At 44.6% G+C, this 23,010-nt stretch overlaps 1 protein-coding gene across 2 annotated transcripts in view; it reads right to left on the bottom strand.

The window, feature by feature from the left end:
* ZC3HAV1 (zinc finger CCCH-type containing, antiviral 1) overlaps nt 1-23,010 on the bottom strand; it is a 73,673-nt gene that overhangs the window by 27,526 nt on the left and 23,137 nt on the right. Inside the window, exons 2-7 of one of the 2 annotated variants that reach the window (XM_003896663.5) lie at nt 22,232-22,367; nt 15,550-15,802; nt 9,959-11,104; nt 9,409-9,510; nt 6,432-6,555; nt 3,685-3,856 (exon numbers count right to left, since the gene is read on the bottom strand). In XM_003896663.5, the coding sequence (XP_003896712.3) occupies nt 3,685-3,856; nt 6,432-6,555; nt 9,409-9,510; nt 9,959-11,104; nt 15,550-15,802; nt 22,232-22,367 (1,933 nt within the window). The remainder of the gene's footprint in view (nt 1-3,684; nt 3,857-6,431; nt 6,556-9,408; nt 9,511-9,958; nt 11,105-15,549; nt 15,803-22,231; nt 22,368-23,010) is intronic. The other variant, XM_021936313.2, reaches the window with a different exon arrangement.

The raw sequence follows: 23,010 nt of genomic DNA, 5'->3' as shown, positions 1-23,010 counted from the left end.
ATTCATATCTTCAGTGAACATCCAACAGAGCCACGTCACATTTAATGAATACAACATTCACGTGTTTGCAGATTGAATGTTACATTCTAAAAACTCTACAGTTTTCATGGGAATCCAGAATATAAAAATAAATAAAATAAAAACTCTACAGCTAACACAGACTAAATGTCCCAGAAAGAACTTTGTATTAAAAAACTCAGGAAGGGCTGGGCATGGTGGCTCACGCCCGTAATCCCAGCACTTTGGGAGGCTGAGGCAGGCAGATCACCTGAGGTCAGGAGTTTGAGACCAGCCTGGCCAACATGGTGAAACCCCGTCTCAACCAAAAATACAAAAAATTAGCCAGGCTTGGTGGTGGGTGCCTGTAATACCAGCTACTTGGGAAGCTGAGGCAGGAGAATTGCTTGAACCTGGGAGGCAGAGGTTGCAGTGAGCCGAGATCACAACATTGCACTCTAGCCTGGGTAACAAGAGCAAAACTCTGTCTCAAAAAAAAAAAAAAAAAGCTCAGGAAGTTTCTTGATGTTTTATTAGGGAACATGATTGAACTTGTGTAAATTTAAATTTAAATTTAAATACTCTCTTTCCCCCGAATAGTTCTTTTTGGTTCTTGAAACTTTTTTTTTTTTTTTTTTTGAGTCTTACTCTGTCACCCAGGCTGGAGTGTAGTGGCACAATCTTGGGTCATTGCAACCCCTACCGCCTGGGTTCAAGCGATTTTCCTGTCTCAGCCTCCCAAGTAGCTGGGATTACAGGTGGGCACCACCACGCCCAGCTAATTTTCTGTGTGTATTTTTAATAGAGACATAGTTTCACCATGTTGGCCAGGCTGGTCTTGAACTCCTGACCTCAGGTGATCCACCCGCCTTGGCCTCCCAAAGTGGTGGGATTACTGACATGAGCCACCACGCCTGGCCTCCTGGAACCTTGATGTAACTAGAATGCAAATGTTTGCCAACCTTTCCCCTTTATATCTTACTGAAAATTCCAATTATTTGATATAAAAAAATCAAGACCTATAGCTTATTTTTATTTTAACCAAGGCTAATTAATTTGGGTTTATAATTTTATTTCCACAGGTGCCTGACAGAATCGCTTATTTGACATCATCCTTGGCTTGAGCATACAAAGAATCTGTGCAAAGTTTAATATCATAGGCATTTTCACACACACGGGAGTTTCAGCAGAACTCTGTTCCGCAAAGATGCTACATGGGCCACCACAGGAGAGAGGAGAGCAACAAGGAGGGGCCCAGGAGACCACTCTGAGCCCCTATCCTATTCCACCAGGGCAGCCCTGCTCTATTCTCATTGGCTCCTTTAAGGTCTTTGAAAGATGGTTTGATAAAATGTATCTGCTGCTAAGACAGTTTGGAAATCAACATGCAGAGGAATTCATGGTAGGGCTGTTTGTGGTTGAGGACCTCACCACAGCACACAGGGTTCCTGCCATGTGGCCCGCTATAGGAGGTGTTTTTCTCAGGCCTCACTAACATAACAGAGCAGTGCCTCTCCCAAGTATTTGGTTTGCTTTGGCAGTTAGGCAGCTCAGAACCAAATGTATAACCCACTGATTATAACTATTAGTTCGGTGCAAAAGTAATCACTGTTTTTGCTATTAAAAGTAATTACCACCAACCCAAAAGTAATTTTACACCAACCTAAATATGTAGAACCTTACGCTGCCATTTCTTTGTCCCTGCATTATCTTTTTTTTTTTTTTGAGATGGAGTCTCACTTTGTCACCCAGGCTGGAGTACAGCGGTGCAATCTCGGCTCACTGCAACCTCTGCCTCCAGGTTCAAGCAATTCTCCTGCCTCAGCCTCCCGAGTAGCTGGGATTACAGGTGCCCACCACCACGCCCGGCTAATTTTTTATATTTTTAGTAGAGACAGGGTTCACCATGTTGGCCGGGCTGGTCTCGAACTCCTGACTTCAGGTGATCCACACCCCTCTTGGCCTCCCAAAGTGCTGGGATTACAGGAGTGAGCCACCGCGCCCAGCCCATGCATTGTTTTTGGCTTCATTTTAATCTCTTCCTTTCATTTTCTGTTTCTTATCACCCTGATTTCTTTTTTTTTTTTTTTTACGGAGTCTCGCTGTGTCTCCCAGGCTGGAGTGCAGTGGCCGGATCTCAGCTCACTGCAAGCTCCGCCTCCCGGGTTCACGCCATTCTCCTGCCTCAGCCTCCCGAGTAGCTGGGACTACAGGCGTCCGCCACCTCGCCCGGCTAGTTTTTTGTACTTTTTAGTAGAGACGGGGTTTCACCATGTTAACCAGGATGGTCTCGATCTCCTGACCTTGTGATCCACCCGTCTCGGCCTCCCAAAGTGCTGGGATTACAGGCTTGAGCCACCGCGCCCGGCCCACCCTGATTTCATTACCTGCTTAAGGTCTGCTTTCTTTCTCTCTTTAATCTATGAGTTGAAGGGAGGAAGGGACACTGAGACAGAAGGACAGAAGCTCTGCTTATCTAAACTTCCATCCCCTATTACTATGCCCCCACTATGGGTCAGCCTAGAATCTTCTAGTTCCAGTCCTTTAAGTCCATCTAAATCCAGACTCTGACTGAAGAGTAGTGACTATCTGTACCAGATGTGGTTTCACTGCATTAGTGAATTAACACATGCCCTGGTCTAATTAACCATGCCATCATCCATATGGTCCTTTAAGTTCTCACTCTCGCCCTCTTTTCCAGCTCAAAGCAGTAGTCTCTGTACATCTATGCGTTTATACATAGAAAGCTATCTCAAGGTTCCACTCTCCCCTCTGATGGTGAGGAAAGAGGGAAGTGCAGCTGACACGTCTCAAGGGATTCCTTAAAAATAATTAATATATGGCCAGGCACAGAGGCTCACGTCTGTAATCCCAACACTTTGGGAGGCCAAGGTGGGCAGATTACCTGAGGTCAGGAGTTCAAGACTAGCCTGTCCAACATGTGAAACCCCATGTCTACTAAAAATACAAAAATTAGCTGGGTGTGGTGGTGCATGCCTGTAATCCCAGCTACTTGGGAGGCTGAGGCAGGAAGATCGCTTGAACCCAGGAAGTGGAGGTTGCAGTGAGCCAAGATTATGCCATTGCACTCCAGCATGGGTGACAAGAGTGAAACTCCATCTCAAAAAAAAATTAAAATTAAAATTAAAATTAAAATTAATATATACTTTAATGTATGACTGCAACTGGAGTGCATACTTGCTGAAAAAATATTGAATATAGCTGTGTACAAAGTAAAAAAATACCACTTCCTCTCCCACACTCCATGGGTAACCACATAGGTGTCAAACATTTTACTAATAGTGTTCTTTTTATTTTATGTATTTATTCATTTATTTTGGAGACAGAGTCTCACTCCATCCCCCAGGCTGGAATGCAGTGGCACAATCTCAGCTCACTACAACCTCCACCTCCCCGGTTCAGGAGATTCTCCTGCCTCAGCCTCTGGAGTAGCCAGGATTATAGGCACATGCCACCACGCCCGGCTAATTTTTGTATTTTTAATAGAGATGGGGTTTCACCATGTTGGCCAGGCTGGTCTCAAACTCCTGACCTCAGATGATTCGCCTGCCTTGGCCTCCCAAAGTGCTGGGATTACAGGCGTGAGCCACCGCGCCCAGCCAATAGTGTTCTTTTTAAGTTGACAAGTTTAAACAAGAGCCCTCTACAAAGAGGAACAGTGCTCACCTCTTCTCCATACTGAATCCATGTGCCAGATTCATTCTTCCAATACCAAATCCATTTGGTGGCGAAGACAGATGCTGGCTTGGTGACAGAAGAAGGAGTGGAAAGGCGTCGGATAGGAATGAAATCACAACTCATTTCCCGAAAATTGATTGTATAACTTCCTACAGAACAGCTGAGAGAGAAAAGTATTAAGTTAACATAATGTTTCATAGACCCCTGTTTTCTACAATCTCGTCTTCCCTAATGAGAGCGCAGAATTAAACTTTCAGGGCTAAAATAGATCTTCAAGTTTTCTTTCCATAGCTCCAGGTCCTATACATAAAGGAAACATGGAAACGCAGAGAGGAAAAGGAAAGTGACTTGCCTGCACCACATAATTAATGGTGTCACATGGTGCATTCTTCCTTCAGAAAAATCCCAAAATAAAACTATGCCCACAAAACTCCTGATTGGCTCAATGTTAGAAAGTAAGTTAGAAACTCACGTTTGGTCCATTTTTTAAATTATTTATTATTATTTAAATCGTTTTCAAAATGTGGAGACCGTTGTGGAAAATTGGCAAGGTTAAAGTTATTTTCATAATAACATTAAACATTATTTGCTTTTTTCACTTCCATTCTCTCATGAATACACGACAAAATTTTCCAGAGGCTATACAATATATGATTTCACAGCAGATTGAATAAAGAAGCAGATATGAGAATCTAGTTATCTTCTATCATGCCAGACATTATTTTGCAAAAATATAAAATTCCTCTCAATAAATTTTTTGTTTTGGAAAACAGTTATTTTATAATTATCCATATAAATATTATATATACATATATAAATACACACAGTTATATATCTGGGTATGTATATTAAATGGGCATACATGAGTATGTATATAGTATTAAATATAGTTACATGAAACATTTCATTATGTTAACATATAGCAAGCTTATTCTTATTAAGTGAATCAAATATGTAATTGTTCTCAGTTTTAATTTTTAACATGGTAAATATTGATAGCTATATTCCACATAAACAGAAATTCTTTGGGATCCTGAATACATTTTTTTTTTCTTTCGAGACAGAGAGAGTCTCACTCTGTTGCCTGGACTGGAGTGCAGTGGCGCAATCTCGGCTCACTGCAACCTCTGCCTCCTGGGTTCAAGCTATTCTCCTGCCACAGCCTCCCAAGTAGCTGGAATTACAGGCGCCCACCACCACGCCCAGCTAACATTTTGTATTTTTTTTTTTAGTGGAGACGGGGTTTCACTATGTTGGCCAGGCTGGTCTCAAACTCCTGACTTTGTGATCCGCCCGCCTCGGCCTCCCAAAGTGCTGGGATTATAGGCATGAGCCACCGCGCCCGGCCTTGGATCCTGAATACATTTTAAGTGTTGAGGAGTTCTCTGACCAAAAAGTTTGAGAACTGCTGCTCTAAAAAAAGACCTCTTAGATCAGTGGTTCTCAATCAGGAACGATTTTGACCTCCGTGGATATTTTACAACATCTGAAGACATTTTGGGTTATGACAACCAGCAGGGCTGGTGGGGGGTGGTGCTTCCTGTCATCTGTGGTTTGAGGCTAGGAATAGCGCTAAACAGCCCTGAGAGCAAACAACTATCTGGCCCAAAATGTCAGTAGTGCTCAGGTTGAGAAACCCTGCTCTCCACTTGCCTGGGGGCGGAAATATAGACATAGCAACAAGAAAATAGCTGATGTCGCCCTCTAGTGGTAAAAATGCAGCAACACAGAATCCCCACCCCCAAATCACTAAATTCTCATATGATGAAAAGTAATGTAACTTTTCCCCCTAAAGAATTTCCTTGTTAAACTGGGATGTTTCTGATATCCCTGCACACCATAGATAAATGTGGTCATATGGGTATCACCCATTTCAGCTCTTCCAGAAGGAGAAATGTTTTTACTTATTTTTGAGACAGGGTTCTCACTCTGTCTTCCAGGCTGGAGTGTGGTGGCACAATCATGGCTCACTGCAGCCTCTACTTCCTGGGCTCCAGTGATCCTCTCACATCAGCCTCCCGAGTAGCTAGGACCATAGGTGCGTGCCACCATGCCTGGCTAGTTTTTGTATTGTTGGTAGAGACAGGGTTTCATCATGTTGCCCAGACTAATCTCAAACTCCTGAGCTCAAGTGATCCTCCTGCCTCAGCCTCCCAAAGTGCTAGGATTATAAGCATGAACAACGATGCGCAGCCAGAAGCAGAAATGTAAGGTACCCTCTTAGACGACTCCAGGCTTGAGAAAATAGCAAACATAAGGAAGGTATTAAATGCTAAAGTACGCAACAAAATTCCACACTAAAACTATATGAAATTATTCAAATCGTTTTTAAACTATGAAGTTAAACCAAAGGCTCTTTCGTCCTAAATCATTTAGTACTTTTAATAGTTCCGTGATGAATTGATCAGGATACAAACCGGCCTCTGCATTGTGTTTTTCTGCAGGACACAGACAACTATCAACTAAACAAATAATCATGTCACCGTTTGATTCATTTGAGTTAGCAAACATTCCCAGGATCTCTAGTATTAGCCAGGCTCAGTGTGACCTCAGACCCACCCAGCAGTGTTTTCCCTTCATTAACTCGGCAGGCACTTGCCATTTTTATCTCAAGAAGTATCTGGAATGGGATTCCGATGGAAGAGTGTTTTTTTCTTTTTCCTCTAAGAATAGCACTAATGCTTCCCTTTGATAATGTTGGGCTCTTGAAAGCCAGAGTACAGTCACCAACTTACACGTGGATTCTGGGGTCAGAGTAGGCTTCCTCGATCATCTCCATGGGCTTGAAGTCCGTCCAGGTTTCACCAATAAACATCTGCCACCGGTAAGGCAGATGGAAGTGGACTTTGCTGCAGCTACCTACAAAGACAAAGAGGGGGTCTGAGGGCCTGTTGAGCGGGGATTCTAAACAATTCAGTCAAGTTCACTGCCAGCTTTCCCCATCCATTCCTGCCTGTCCCCTGCCAGACAGGTCCCATCTATACCTGCTGACATTGCCGTGTGTCCATTTTCCAGGTTCCTTCATTACCTTGGAGATGCATCAGAAAACAAAAATTCAGGCCAGGTGTGGCGGCTCACGCCTATAATCCCACCACTTTGGGAGGCCGAGACAGGCAGATCAATTGAGGCCAGGAGTTCAAGACCAGCCTAACCAACATGATGAAATCCTGTCTCTACTAAAAATACAAAAATTAGCCAAGCATGCTAGTGAGTGCCTGTAATCCCAGCTACTTGGGAGACTGAGGCAGGAGAATCACTTGAACCTGGGAGGTGGAGGTTGCAGTGAGCCGAGATCACTCCACTGCACCGCAGCCTGGGTGACAGAGTGAAATTCTGTCTCAAAAAAAAAAAAAACAAAACAAAAATTCCCCACTACCCCCAAAGTCACTCTATCCAGATAGAAATATGAGGTGGCCGGGCGCAGTGGCTCAAGCCTGTAATCCCAGCACTTTGGGAGGCCGAGACAGGCGGATCACGAGGTCAGGCGATCGAGACCATCCTGGCTAACACGGTGAAACCCCGTCTCTACTAAAAAATACAAAAAACTAGCCGGGCGTGGTGGCGGGTGCCTGTAGTCCCAGCTACTCGGGAGACTGAGGAAGAAGAATGGCATGAACCCGGGAGGCAGAGCTTGTGGTGAGCTGAAATCTGGCTACTGCACTCCAGCCTGGGTGACAGAGCAAGACTCTGTCTCAAAAAAAAAAAAAAGAAAAAGAAATATGAGGTAATCAGAAATTTAGTTACCCTTTCTGCACCCCCCCCAAGTGTATTAAGCCAAAATGCTCTCCAGCAGAGGCAACAGCCTGTATTTCCTTGAAGCCCTGGCCTACAGTTCATCTCTTCCAGAAAGATTCTCCTAACGAATCTCACTCCATCTCCATCTGACTTGTATTTTTTGCATTCCTTTAGCCAGTACCCAATACTCAGTTGGGGGTTAATTTTGTATACGTTTTTACTTACTGCACACAGTTTTCTCATTTGCGGATTTTTTGTTTGTTTGTTTTTGTTTTGAGGCAGAGTCTCACTCACTCTGTCGCCCAGGCTGGAGTGCAATGGCGCGATCTTGGCTCACTGCAACCTCTACCTCCCGGGTTCAAGAGATTCCCCTGCCTCAGCCTCCCGAGTAGCTGGGATTATAGGCCTGTGCTGCCACGCCCGGCTAATTTTATGTATGTTTTCATGCCCTACCTTAATTACAAAGTCACTAAAGAGAAGGCTGCACTATGGTTTAGCTTACATCCCCCTTGCATATTTGGCACAGGGCTAGGTTAGTAGAGATGGGTTTTCACCATGATGGCCAGACTGGTCTTGAACTCCTGGCCTCAAGTGATCTACCTGCTTCAGCCTCCCAAAGTTCTGGGATTACAGGCGTAAACCACTGTGCCTAGCATTTTATGGATGTTTTCATGCCCTACCTTAATTACAAAGTCACTAAAGAGAAGGCTGCACTATGGTTTAGCTTACATCCCCCTTGCATATTTGGCACAGGGCTAGGCATACAAAAGATAGCCATTGCAGAAATGCCGGCTAAAGAATGAATAGATGTTATAAGCTACAGTACAGGAAGATAGAAAATAGTTCTGTTTTTCAAAATTTGCATTATATTATGTTTAAATTGTTTTGAAATACTCAAAATAAAGATGTGTGACAGCTCCAAAACAAACAAACAAAAAAGACAAGTTTAGACACTGCAGGGACACCCACAGAGTGGCCCCACTTGAGACTTGGCTGATTGAAAAGTATATAACCACTCATTATAGTCCACAACTCACACTCGTTAGAATGGCTGCTATCAAAGACAAACAGTGACTGGGTGCAGTGGTTCATGCCTGTAATCTCAGCACTTTGGAAGGCCGAGGCGGGTGGATCACTTGAGGTCAGGAGTTCAGGACCAGCCTGGCCAATGTGCCAAAACCCCGACTCTACCAAAAATACAAAAGTTAGCCAGACGTGGTGGCACACGCCTGTAATCCCAGCTACTTGGGAGGCTGAGGCATGAGAATCACTTGAACCCAGGGGGCAGAGGTTGCAGTGAGCTGAGATTGCACCGCTGCACTCCATCCTGGGTGACAGAACGAGACTCTGTCTCAAAACAAACAAACAAACAAAAAAGGCAAACAAACACACACAAAAAGAACAAGTGTTGGTGAGGATGTGGAGAAATGTGAACCCTTGTGCATTGCTGGTGGGAAAGAAAAATGGTACAGCCACTATGAAAAATAGTTCCGCGGCCGGGCGCGGTGGCTCAAGCCTGTAATCCCAGCACTTTGGGAGGCCGAGACGGGCGGATCACGAGGTCAGGAGATCAAGACCATCCTGGCTAACACGGTGAAACCTCGTCTCTACCAAAAAAATACAAAAAACTAGCCGGGCGAGGTGGCGGGCGCCTGTAGTCCCAGCTACTCAGGAGGCTGAGGCAGGAGAATGGCGTGAACCCGGGAGGCGGAGCTTGCAGTGAGCTGAGATCCGGCCACTGCACTCCAGCCTGGGCGACAGAGTGAGACTCTGTCTCAAAAAAAAAAAAAAAAAGGTCCGCAAAAAAAAAAAAATTAAAAGAAGTACTGTATGATCCCCCAACTCCACTTCTGTGTATATATCTAAAAGAATTGAAAGCCAGGTTTTGAGAAGACATTTGCACACCCATGTTCATAGCAGCGTTATTTACAATGGCCAAAAGGTAGAAGCTTACAGAAAAGTCCTTAGGTTACTCACCATTAAACGGACAACCCTTATACAGATGGTCAAGACAAATTTCCTTTGAGCCATGATCATCCACCCTAGAAGATGTGGTACTTGTGACATCAGATAAAGAATCTATGAAACAAAAAAGGATGCATGTATGCTGATCGTAATGTTTAAACCAAAAATCAAGGCACTTGGTCTCACAATGGGAAAGAATATCTGAAATGCAGGCCATGTTCAAGAAAATTCCTGATTTATGTGTTTCTCATGAGTGTCTAGACAGCCCCTCCATAAAACAAAAATGTGGACCTCAGAGTCCTGTGAAAGTTGTGTTTATTTCTTAAATCATAGTTGAAATATTCCTATTGTCAATAAATGTGGCAGCTTATTCCCTGTGGTTCTACTGGTTGGTCGTTCCCTGTCTTCACTAGTCAACCTCCTCACCAGACCACCCCTTAACCAAAACCCTCTAACTCTTTACCCTTTAAGAACTGGGGAACATGCAAGGAAAACCCAGCAGCCATAGCCACTCTGCTGCAGACTCAAGACACAGGGGCCCATTTGTCCTTCAGTGACTTACACTGAGCAGAGCCTGTTGTCTTCCTTGTGAGCTCACTGGCAGGGGAAACAGGAACCTGGGTGCAGTTCTGCCCCTGGGTCCTCCATACTGCAGCTCTGTTGCTTGAGGAAAGCGCAGCAGGTGACTGAGGCAGAGTGCTGACTTGTGCAGAGGCAGTGGATTCCCCAGGTGTGGTGGGGACCAGGCTCCTCAGACTCTGACTTCCAGAACGTAACTTATCTTTCTCCACCATGACTGTCATTGTGAAGCCAAAACCAGTTTTTTCTGCGTCAGTTTTTTCTACGTCAGTAGTTTTATCTGCCACTTGACTAGAGCCATTTGGTGTATCGTGAACAAATGCACTAGCCCCAAGTTTCTTCCCTTTGTATTTACCATTAACAAGTGCCACTCTTGGGCCAGCATCATCTGTGATTCTGCTAGTGGCCTGAACATCTCGGGAAGCAGGTCCAGCATCCTGAGTCCTAGGTGTTGATATTTCTCTCTGACTGCTGCTTGTGCTTTTGTAATTTAAGGATCTGGTAGAAGTTGTATCTGTGGCCACTCCATCAGCATTATTATTAAAAAGAGGGCCAGGCTGGACGTCCTGAGTTCCACTTTTGCCATTGATGTTCCTGTAGTCTGAGGAAAGCAAGCCTGCGCCCTTTCTAGTGGTCACAGCTTCAGGTGTTTGCAGAGAGCCAAGAGAAGAGAGGGCGGCAGGTAGCGTGGGAGGAAACCCGGTCTTTCTCCTGGCGCCTTGGTCATTCGTCCAGGATGTGGGGCTCTTCCACTTGGGGGCTGGTGTTGAATTGGAAGCAAGGTAAGTGTTGCCTGGATTTCCATGCAAGAGGTCCTCTTGACTGCCGTTCTCTAAAAACCTCCGGCTTGCTCCGGCCTGACTTGTTCCTCCGAGATCGGTAGCCTTGGACGAGCCTGAGGGAGGCCGAGCGCGATCCTGACTCCCCAGATACGTGAACTTGTGGGTGAGATCATCCACAGGCGTGTCCTCCAGGGAAGCCCTGTGGCTGCTCGGATCTGGACTAGGCGTGCAGGACCTCTCAGCAGACGCTGAAGCAGACGCAAGAAATTCTTGGCTGCCCTGAAAGAACCGATCTCTGCTTTTGCTTCTAGCCCTATACGCCATGTTTCTACGATGTGAAGAAGGAGCTAGGGGAGAAAAAGCCAAAATGAAACAAAGTAATGAACACTGGAGTTAATGTAACTGAGTTCCTACCACCCTTCCTCCTCTTTGCTTTTCCAGCCTTGCTATCCAAGTGCTATCAAATTACTTGGCCTAATCTGATGTGTAAAAATCTTGAAAATGAGTGGTTTGATGTAAAAATCTTGAAGGTGGGTGGTTTGACAATGACGGGAATTTTTTTTTTTTTTTTTAAGAGATGGAGTGTTGCTCTGTTGCCCAGGCTGGAATGCAGTGGCCCGACCACAGCTCACTGCAACCTCGAACACCTGGGCTCCAGTGATCCTCCCGCCTCAGCCTCCTTAGTAGCTGGGACTACAGGTGCTCACTGACTGTGTCAGTTGATGAAAGAATTCTGACATTCTGCCTGCACGGCAGAGCACGTCATTCCATGGCCTAGGATGATAGTGAGACCCTGGCTCTCTTCTGGGACTCAAAGTAGCCTCCAAACCCCAAAACTTTTAGGTGGGGCTGTCCACTATCTCCTGGTCCTGAGTCAACATTCGCCACTGTGGTCAATGGAGAGAGACAGATTAGGGCAAATCAGAGAAGATTTTCCAGAAAGCATTCGATTTTGCCCGTATTGTGATATGGGTGTACCTGGCTATTGACAGATTCACAATGCTTCAAACAAACCAACAGAAAATGAAACCACAGTCTAAAGACCTGACTTTGTTTAAGCCGGAAATTTTCCTAGTTTTCTTCATCCCACTCCATAAGGCCAAAGTGTATCAGAAGTCAACATCGACAAAGCAGTGTGGCCTGGAGGGAACTGGCCTCCCTCTAGAAACTTGACAGGTCACACCCTCCTGGAAGCAGGGAGGAAGGAAGGAGTAGGGTGTGTTTGTGAGCACGCGTGGAGTGTGTGTGTGGCGTGCGTGCATGTGATGTTTATGTGGGGGGTGTGTGTGTGTGCTGGGGGTACATGTGGTAGACGCGCATGTCTGTGTTTGAGGCACATGTGCACGTGTGGTGTGTGAATGTGAGGTGTGCACGTGTGCTCGTGTGTGTGTGAGTTGTGTTTTTTGTGTGGAGAAGGGGTAGAAGAGACGTTTTTTCTCTTCCAAACCCCAGGGGGCAGCAGTCATGTAGTAAAAGCAAACACCCTCCTCCTGTCAAGAAAAGGCTTCACTCGGGAGATTAACTAGAAGTGAAAACATATACAGATCTTTCTCATTCACAGTAAGTTTACATTGAGAAGCTACCACCAAAACCCATCCCTCCAGTCGTTCCCCTGTTCAGAGGCCACCATAGTGTGGGAGAAAAAACATTAGATACGGGATCAGAACATGCACTCTGCTACTTTCTAGTGGTGTGAGGTCTTGAAAATGTTACCTTTTATTTCTTCATTATATTATCCTTCATTCTTCTAAAAATGAGCTGAGACTGCTTGCAATAGAAGTTTCTTACTATTTCTGAGTCTCAGTTTCTTTTCCCCCTTAAGTAAGGCTAATAAATGACATATCTGCCTTTCTTTGTGGTTTCACTGTGAGGAACAATGATGAAATATTTATTTGGGGTGAAAGTCCCTTGTAAATGATAAACCATTTCCCAAATATAAGGAAATTTAATTGTTCATTACTTTGCACAGAATCTTAGAATCATGTATTCTATCTGCTTTATAAAATTCACCTTTTCTACATCCACTTCATAAAGACATTAAAAATGAATGTCATTATATAATATGAAAATGCTTCAGAAATAGGAGCACTTGGCTGGGCACAGTGGCTCATGCCTGGAATCCCAGCACTTTGGGAGGCTAAGGTGGGTGGATCACTTGAGATCAGGAGTTCAAGACCAGCTTGGCCAACATGTTGAAACCCTATCTCTACTAAAAATACAAATATTAGCTGGGCATGGTGGCAGGCACTTCTAATCCCAGCTACCTGGGAGACTGAGGCAGAAGAATCACTTGAACCCAGGAGGCGGCCATTGCAGTGAGCTGAGGTCACACCACTGAACTCCAGCCTGGGTGACAGAGTGAGACACTGTCTCAAAAAAAGAAAAAAAAAAAGTAATAATAGCACTTCATACTCCTTAGGATGGCTATTATTTTAAAAAAAAAAAAAATCAGAAAACACGAAATGATAGAGGATGTGAGAAATGTGAACCCGTGTGCATTGCTGGCAGAAATGAAAATGACACAGCTGCTACAAAAAAAGGTATGATCATTCCTCAAAAACTTAAACATAGAATTACCATGTGATTCAGCAATTCTACTTCAGATTATATACCCCCAAAGAACTGAAAACGGGGTCTTAAAGTGGCATCTGTACACCATATTTACAGCAGCATTATTCACAATAGTCAAACTGGAAATGACCCAAATGTCCATCGACAGATGAATGAATAAAAAATATATAATTATATACATACAATGAAATATTATTCATTCTGACATATGCTATAACATGGATGAACCCTGAGGTCATCCTGCTAAGTGAAATAAGCCAGTCAGAAAAGGATAAATATTGTACGACTCCACTTATATGAGGTACCTAGGGTTGTCAAATTCATACAAACAGAAAGCAGAATGTTAGTTGCCAGGGGATGGGGAAAAGAGGGAATGGGAGTCATTGTGATTTTTTTAGAAATTTTAAAATATTGGGTTTTTTTTTTTTTTAAAGAAATGGCACTGAGGACCATAAATTAAATTGTACATAGTTTTGCATCAATAATAAATTTTCTGTATTAATTGTCTTGTGAATATGTAAGAGAATGGTCTTGTTCTGAGGAGATACATGCTGATATATTCAGGTGTGAAATGTCATGATATTTGCATATATCAAATGCTTTAACCACCAAAATGTTCTACGTGTGTGTGAGTAGCTGTATGTATATATAGATAGAAAGTGCTAAAGCAATTGGGACAAAATGCTAACAGCTGGTAAATCTAAACAATTTTATGTTTGCTTCTTTTCCTTAAAAAAAAACCTTTAGGCCGGGCGCGGTGGCTCACGCCTGTAATCCTAGCACTTTGGGAGGCTGAGGGTGGTGGATCATGAGGTCAGGAGATGGAGATTATCCTGGCTAACACAGTGAAACCTCGTTTCTACTAAAAATACAAAAAAAAAAATTAACCGGGTGTGGTGGCAGGTGCCTGTAGTCCCAGCTACTTAGGAGGCTGAGGCAGGAGAATGGTGTGAACCCGGAAGATGGAGGTTGCAGTGAGCCAAGATCGTATCATTGCACTCCAGCCTGGGCGACAGAGCGAGACTGTATTTCAAAAAAAAAAAATGCTGGGCGCCGTGGCTCATGCCTGTAATCCCAGCACTTTGGGAGGCCTAGGTGGATCACAAGGTCAGGAGATCGAGACCATCCTGGCTAACATGGTGAAACCCTGTCTTTACCAAAAATACAAAAAAATTAGCTGGGCATTGTGGCGGGCGCCTGTAGTCCCAGCTACTCGGGAGGCTGAGGCAGGAGAATGGCATGAACCCGGGGGGTGGAGCTTTCAGTGAGCTGAGATCCTGCCACTCCAGCCTGGGCAACAGAGAGAGACTCCGTCTCAAAAAAAAAAAAGCTTTATTAATTTGTTTTTAGGAAAATGATACACACTTTTTAAACCTGGGGGGCTGGCCGGGCGCGGTGGCTCATGCCTGTAATCCCAGCACTTTGGGAGGCCGAGGCAAGTGGATCACAAGGTCAGGAGTTCAAGACCAGCCTGGCCAATATGGTGAAACCCCATCTCTACTAAAAATACAAAAATTAGCCGGGCGTGGTGGCAGGCACCTGTAGTCCCAGCTACTTGGGAGGCTGAGGCAGGAGAATTGCCTGAACCCGGGAGGCAGAGGTTGCAGTGAGCCAAGATCGTGCCACTACACTCCAGTCTAGGTGACAGAGCAAGACTGTGTCTCAAAAAAAAAAAAAAATTAAACCTGGGGGGCAGCAATAGTGCTAAGCATAAAAATTGAATGGCAAACATTGCATGTATACTACCATTATAATTATGTAAAAATGGTGTATGCATATGCATGAAGTTTGGAAGGGAAAATGAAGAGTTTTACGTGGCAAGGTAGAGTTTTTATGGCAAAGTTTTTCTTTGTTGCGATTTCTGCTGATTTGAAAGTTCACACAACTGGCCGGGTGCAGTGGCTGATGCCTGTAATCCCAGCACTTTGAAAGGCTGAGGCAGGGAGATCATCTGAGGTCAGGAGTTCAAGGCCAGCCTGGCCAACATGGCGAAACCTTGCCTCTAATTTATACAAAAATTAGCTGGGTGTGGTGGTGGGCACCCATAATCCTAGCAACTCCGGAGGCAGAGGCAGGAGAATCACTTGAACCTGGGAGGCAGAGGTTGCAGTGAGCTGAGATCATGCCACTGCACTCCAGTGTGAGTGACAGAGAGAGACTCTGTCTCAAAAAAAAAAAAAAAAAAAAGAGTTCACACAATTGGAAAAGAAAAGGCCTTTACCTCTGGGTCCCGGAGGATTCTTCTGCATATGCTTGCTGTTGCAGATGTCCTGGATATTCTGCACCACGTCGGGGTTCAGCCCGTGCTCCCTCATGATGGCCAGCACCTTTCTGTCCATCAGGTTATGGGACCGGAGGCAGTTGGGAAAACGACAGTTGCCTCGGGTGAAGTGTTCACAGATGTGGAGTCTTGAACACGGTGGCTGCTGGTTACAAATCTGCTGCCGACCCTCTCCCTTATAAATTTTGCATATCTACAGAAGGGAGAAACAATAGCCAGAGTCAAAACACCTTGTATCTGCCAAACATTAATTAAGGCAAGCTCACGTGTGCAAAAATCTCTGAAGCAAACAGAGATATACCAAAGGAGGAAAAATACACGCATATTCTACAATCTTTGATGAGTCACATTCAATTGGTGATTTACTTGGGGCAGACGAGGCCCACAGACTAACTAAAAGATACTGATGAATTTGAAAACCCTCGGAAGAATCAATGTAAACTGGTTAGCTACAAACAGGACCCAAAGTCAGCCCTATATCATGAAGGAACCCAGCATAGGAAAGCTCATCTTTGGTTATCAACTCGCTTTGCAATGAAAAGGACACATGGAGCCGGGCGCGGTGGCTCACGCCTGTAATCCCAGCACTTTGGGAGGCCGAGACGGGCGGATCACGAGGTCGGGAGATCGAGACCATCCTGGCTAACCCGGTAAAACCCCATCTCTACTAAAAAATACAAAAAACTAGCCGGGCGAGGTGGCAGGCGCCTGTAGTTCCAGCTGCTCGGGAGGCTGAGGCAGGAGAATGGCGTGAACCCGGGAGGCGGAGTTTGCAGTGAGCTGAGATCCGGCCACTGCACTCCAGCCTGGGCGACAGAGCGAGACTCCGTCTCAAAAAAAAAAAAAAAGAAAAGAAAAGGACACGTGGGTCTTACCTGCAACTGTTTGGAAATCTAAAATTTAGTCTCTGCTAGGCAGAATGACATTTCTCAAAAGATTGCCTAAAGAAGATAAGTTTTATATTTCCATCTAAATACATACATGTATGTGACCAGTTCTGAAGGGATGTAGTTCCTACTGGAAAGAGGGCAGAGAAAATACTGCAGCTGAGGCCAGGCCATATGATACAGAACTGGAGGATCCTGGTTTTAAAATCTGAGGCCCTGGAAGCAGTTGTGTGACCTCAAGAGACTCCTTACCTACTCTTAGCCTCTGTTTCCTTTGCTGTAACAGGAGGAAAAGATTTGTTCTGTCTACAAAAACCAAGTTGTTAAGCAGACTAAATAACACAATTTGTAAATGTGTTATGCAAAATATAAAGTGTGATGCAAGTGTTTGAACCATGAAATGAGGAAACCAATATAATTAGTAAGAAACCTGAATTTCAGAGATTTTAATGAGTCATTTCTATAGACTCTGAGCAAACCAGATCAGTATCGTTCACTGTGATCTGTCTAGATGGCAAAGCCATGATTCAACCCCCACTAGCAATGATTTAGCCACATGGACAATCGCTAAAACAGGATTCAAATAGATATAGGCAACTGCTATCAAGTCTATTATCCAGATTCTAGACTCTAGACCAGCAATTCTCAAAGTATGGTCCCTGGACCAGCACCATCAGTACTACCTGTAAACTTGTTAGAAATGTAAATCTTCAGGCACTTGCCTATATCCATAGAGTCAGAACCATCAGAGGTGGGGCCCAACAGTCTGTGTTTTAACAAACCTTCCAGGTGACTCTGATGTACGCTAAAGTTTGAACTGTAGCAAAAAAGCACCATTAGCAACTTCACAGATAATGTTTTGGTAACATTCCTATTCCCACGCTGATATTAAACAAGAATGCTCCTGCCTTCATTAGGCCAAATGAAATCATTTCTTCCTTTAATAAGCAAATTTCAATTGTACAAGTTTATATACCAGGCAGTCAGGTTTGCCCGATCTTTTTATGTTCTCACAAGTCGAAGCAAAATGAAAAAGTGTGAATATGTAGTTGTTTTTTTTTTTTTTTTGAGACAGAGTCTCGCTCTGTCGCCCAGGCTGGAGTGCAGTGGCCGGATCTCAGCCTCCGGGTTTACGCCATTCTCCGGCCTCAGCCTTCCAAGTAGCTGGGACTACAGGCGCCCGCCACCTCGCCTGGCTAGTTTTTTTTTTTTTTTTTTTTTTTTTTTTTTTTGAGATGGAGTCGCCGCTCTGTCGCCCAGGCTGGAGTGCAGTGGCGGGATCTCAGCTCTGCAAGCTCCGCTACTCCGGGTTCATGTTCTCCTGCCTCAGCCTCCCGAGAATAGCTGGGACTACAGGCATGCGCCACCTAAGCCCGGCTAGTTTTTGTATTTTTTAGTAGAGAGCTGAGGGGTTTCACCGGGTTAGCCAGGATGGTCTCGATGTCTGACCTCGTGATCCGCCCGTCTCGGCCTCCCAAAGTGCTGGGATTACAGGCTAGAGCCACCGCGCCCGGCCTTTTTTTTGTACTTTTTAGTAGAGATGGGGTTTCACAGTATTAGCCAGGATGGTCTCGATCTCCTGACCTCGTGATCCACCCGTCTCGGCCTCCCAAAGTGCTGGGATTACAGGCTTGAGCTACCGCGCCCGGCCTGAATATGTACTTTTTTAGGGATGAGTGTGTGGCTTCCCACTGGTTACCTCCAGTATTTTAACACTGTGACTAACACTTGCACGTGCTCTTAAATATTAGTTGAACAAATGCAAAACAACCAATGAAGTGACTGGAAACATTCCACTGTGGTCCCCATCTCACACCCCCTAAACCACAAAGCTGTTTCTCTGCACTGCCTCTTGCACTTAGCCCCTCTCTTCCTCCTCATCCCTTCTGATAAAATCCAAATCAGTCAGGTTTGGTGGTTCAGGCTGGGCATGGTGGCTCACACCTGTAATCCCAGCATTTTGGGAGGCTGAGGTGGGAGGATCACCTGAGGTCAGGAGTTTGAGACCAGGCTGGCCAACATGGTAAAACCCTGTCTATACCAAAAATACAAAAAATTATCCGGGTGTGGTGGTGCACGTCTGTAATCCCAGCTACTTAGGAAGCTGAGGCAGGAGAATCGCTTGAACCCAAGAGACGGAGTGAACTGAGATTGCACCACTGCACTCCAGCCTGGGAGGCAAAGTGAGACTCCATCTCAAAAAAAAAAAAAAAAAAAAAAAAAATCCAAATTGCCCAAAGCAACAGCTGCAAATCTGCAGGGATAATTCCTCCATTTTTAGAGAGCCATCCTGGACCAACTCTTCTTGAAATTAGCTGAACTCTGGCTGACTCCTCCTGCTAAAGCCCTATGAAAAAATTCCATGCTACTCCCCCAAGTTAAAACACTCCTTTAGAGCCTTCTCTTGCCCAGCATTCTTGAGCAAAACTTATGCCAACAATACTAATTCATGCTAACTCCAGAAACCAGCTCCTCAGACCTCTAGTTCAGGAAATAATGCAGTCCCCCAGTCCAGAATCTTAACTCTCACAAGTGGAAAATGGCAATTAAATTATTAGCTAAAAATAAGCTTCAGGTAAGAACCTCCCCACCCCACCCTCTAATTGTGGGTACTGAATTCTAACAATGGAAAGGGAGCCTTGGGTGACGCTGACCTCTTCTTTGCACCATTTGATGAAAGCATGATGAGAGCATTTTCTTAGAGGGACCCTCACAGCACTGTGGTCAGTGGGCTCTTCTGGGATCCCTTAACACAACAGCGCCTTCTCTTAGGTTCATGTCTGCCGACCTCCTCCCTAGAGAAGGGAACTGATATGGTTTGGCTCTGTCCCCACCCAAATCTCATCTTGAATTGTAGTTCCCATAATCCCCACATCTCATGGGAGGGACCTGGTGGGAGGCAATTGAATCATGGGGGCAATTACCCCCATGCTACTGTTCTCATGATAGTGAGTTCTCACAAGATGTGATGGTTTTATGAAGGGCTTCCCCCTTTGCTTAGCACTCACTTCTCTTGCTTGCCGCCATGTAAGATATTCCTGTTTTGCCATCCACCACGATTGTAAGTTTCCTCAGGCCTCCCCAGCCATGCAGAACTGTGAGCAATTAAACCTTTTCTCTTTATAAATTACCCAGTCTCAGGTATGTCTTCATACCAGCATGAAAATGGACTAATACAGGAAGAGTGTCCTTATTCTCCAGGGACTCAACATAGATGTGTGGCCCAATGTTAAAAATACCTGATGCTTTTGAAGAACTGAAGCAGGGATCAGACATGATGAATGGCCTTTCCAAGCCTCCAGGTTAACACTAGACTAAGGATAGACCACAAAATACCTTCTCTCAAGTGTCATGGCAAGACTCCATCTTGTCATTCCCTCAATGAAAGGAAAAGGATGGGATGTCTCTGATCGTCAGTAGGAGCTTTAACAGTGCTGATGTATAAGGCATTTTTCCCATGCTGGTAGTGATGGGGAACTGGGCTAGTATCTAGGCCAAGGCCCATAGATATCCCAAGACAAGACCTTTAAACCTTGGACTCCTGGAAATGAGACAGAGAGAGACAGAGAAAGAGGGAGAGAGAGAGAGAGACAGAGAGACAGAGAGAGAGAAGGACAGAGAAAGAGGGAGAGAGAGACAGAGAGAGAGAGAAACAGAGAAACAAATCCAAGTATCTAGATAGAAGAATGCATGGGGCTGGAGAGAAAATGGGGTATATTTTCCTCCCCCCCAACCCCCAACAAGTCTTTATAATGTGTCTTGCACTCATATCTCTCCTGAGCTCAGTGGCCAACTCAAAATCACTTCTCATGTTATAAGTTTTTTAAGTTCTTAGGGAAACACACTGAGCTCAGAGTCAAAAAGTGTTTAAGCCTCCAGAAGTCCCCAACAGCTATCTCACTGTATATAAAAGTGCATCTGAGCTTGGTGCAGTGGCTCACGCCTGTAATCTTAGTACTTTGAGAGGCTGAGGCAGGAGGATCACTTGAGCTCAGGAGTTCAAGACCAGCCTGGGCAACATAGTGAGACCCTGTCCCTACTAAAATTAAAAAAAAAAAAATTAGCCAGTTATGGTGGTGCATGCCTGTAGTCCCAGATACTTGGGGGACTGAGGCAGGAGAATAACTTGAGCTCAGGAGGTCAAGGCTGCAGTGAGCCCTGATCATGCTACTGCACTCCAGCCCAGGTGACAGAACAAGATCCTGTCTCAAAAAAAAAAAAAAAAGTGCAAATGAATTTCAATTTTACATTTTCTCCATCCCTTCCACTCACCCATTATGTTTCTGTGCCTCTCTTTAACTGTGAGGCTAACTTCTCTATTCATGGATTTTATTGGACCAGAAACCAGTCTTTAAACAGTATTCTCTGATCCTTAAGTCTATATTCCTGAGTGGAAGAAACTGTTAATAGTAAAAGAAACTCCCAAGTTTTAGGTAGACACATGGTTACCCAGACAGAAACTACATTTCCCAGACTCCCTTTCAGCTAAGTGTGACATGTAATAATCTCTGGCCAATATGATTGAGCAGATGTGCCATAAACAATGTCCATGTCACATCTTTTAAAAAAGGAAACTGCTTGCCTTCCATTTACTTCCTCTCTACATTTCCACTGGCTAGAAAATGGTGACAGTGAGTACAGACTCACTGTACACAGAGATGGAAGCCACATTTTTGAAGATAACAGAGCTGACCTACTGACCTGAGTCCCTTGATAACATCATTAAGTCTAGCTGCCTGACAACTCAGGCTACCCCCATCCACATCCAGGAAAAACCAAGAGTTGGCAAACCTTTTCCATACAGGATCGGATAGTAAATATTTTAGGCTTTGTAGGCCATTCTGTTTCTGCTGCAACTACTCAACTCACCCTTGCAGGGTGAAAGCAGTCTTAAACGAATAGGTACGGTTGTGTTCCAATAAAACTTTGTTTATAAAAACAGGCTGGGTGCAGTGGCTCACACCTGTAATCCCAGAACTTTGGGAGGCTAAGGTGTGTAGATCACTTGAGGGCAGGAGTTCGAGGTCAGCCTGGCCAACGTGGTGAAACCCCATCTCTATTAAAATATAAAAATTAGCTGGGCATGGTGGTGGGCACCTGTAATCCCTGCTACTTGGGAGGCTGAGGCAGGAGAATTGCTTAAACCTGGGAGGCAGAGGTTGCAGTGAGCTGAGATCACGCCACTGCAGTCCAGCCTGGGTGACAGAGCAAGACTCTGTCTCAAAAAAAAAAAAAAAAAAAAAAGGTGGCAGGCCAGCTTTGGCCTCTGAGTTATAGATTGCTGACTCCTGACATAGATTATCAAGTGATAGAGAAACTAAATTACATTTTATTTGAATCACTGCGTTTTGAGGGGATATCTGTTACAACAGCTTAGCCTACCCTCATCTTCCCTGCCATCTTCCCAACCTCACTCCAAAGTCCATCTCCTCCAAGAAGCCACCTTGATTTAAAGCATCAAGTAGTCTGACTACTATCAGATCTTCAGCTCATACTTACTCACACAGGGTTCCCTTGCAGCCCAGTGGAAGAGGTATTCCAGACTCACATTCTTTTAAAACCTCAAATAGGAGAGAAATTTCTGGGATCTCTTAGGTCACTCAGCAACAGCCTCGACTGCCACCTGCAGAACCCTGGCGTTAATTTTGAATTTTCTCTGCTCCTGCTCCAAAATATCTGTGACACAATACTGCCAGCAATATTCTCCCTCCTTAAACTGAGGAATCACAACTTACCTCAGGCATAAAAAAAGGATCACTTTGGAGGAGGAGCACTGCTAATTCCTCTTTGTTAAGTCCAGAGAGTTCGTGTTTTTTCAGGACTCTGAAGTTCTCTTCCGAGAGAACCTCATGAGAATATTTGCATAAGTTCCTGGAAGAAAACACGACAATGGTCAGTATTTCTACTCCACAGATGCAAAGAAACAGAAATCAGCCATAAAACTTTCAGTCAGCAAAGACCCATGCCCATATCCTTTGATAACAGAAACTGGTTGGTTCTGCTTAAAGAATACACTTCATTATTTTTTTTTTACTGTTTTGTTGTTGTTGTTGTTGTTGTTTGAGACAAAGTTTCGCACTTCTCGCCCAGGCTGGAGTGCAGTGGTGCAATCTCGGCTCACTAGAATCTCCACCTCCTGGGTTCAAGCGACTCTCCTGACTCAGCCTCCCGAGTAGCTAGAACCACAGCCATGCACCACCACACCCGGCTAATTTTTTGTATTTTTAGTAGAGATGGGGTTTCACCATGTTGGCCAGGCTGGTCTCGAACCCCTGACCTCAGGTGATCTGCCCACCTCAGCCTCCCCAAGTGCTGGGATTACAGGTATGAGCCACTGCACTCGACCAAAAATACACTTTTAGTAAAATAAATTCATGAAACAGGTAGATGGGAGTATGGTGTATCTTCTTCAAATACATACATATATCTGAGTTTAAATTATTGCAATACTTCTTTAAACAGCATTTCCTCTAGTATACATTAAGTCATTAAGTTATAATTTGTGTATAGCTCA

The sequence above is a fragment of the Papio anubis genome, chromosome 4 (genome assembly GCF_008728515.1).
Source record: "Papio anubis isolate 15944 chromosome 4, Panubis1.0, whole genome shotgun sequence".
NCBI lineage: Eukaryota > Metazoa > Chordata > Mammalia > Primates > Cercopithecidae > Papio > Papio anubis.
This window is presented reverse-complemented; position numbering and strand designations above follow the sequence as displayed.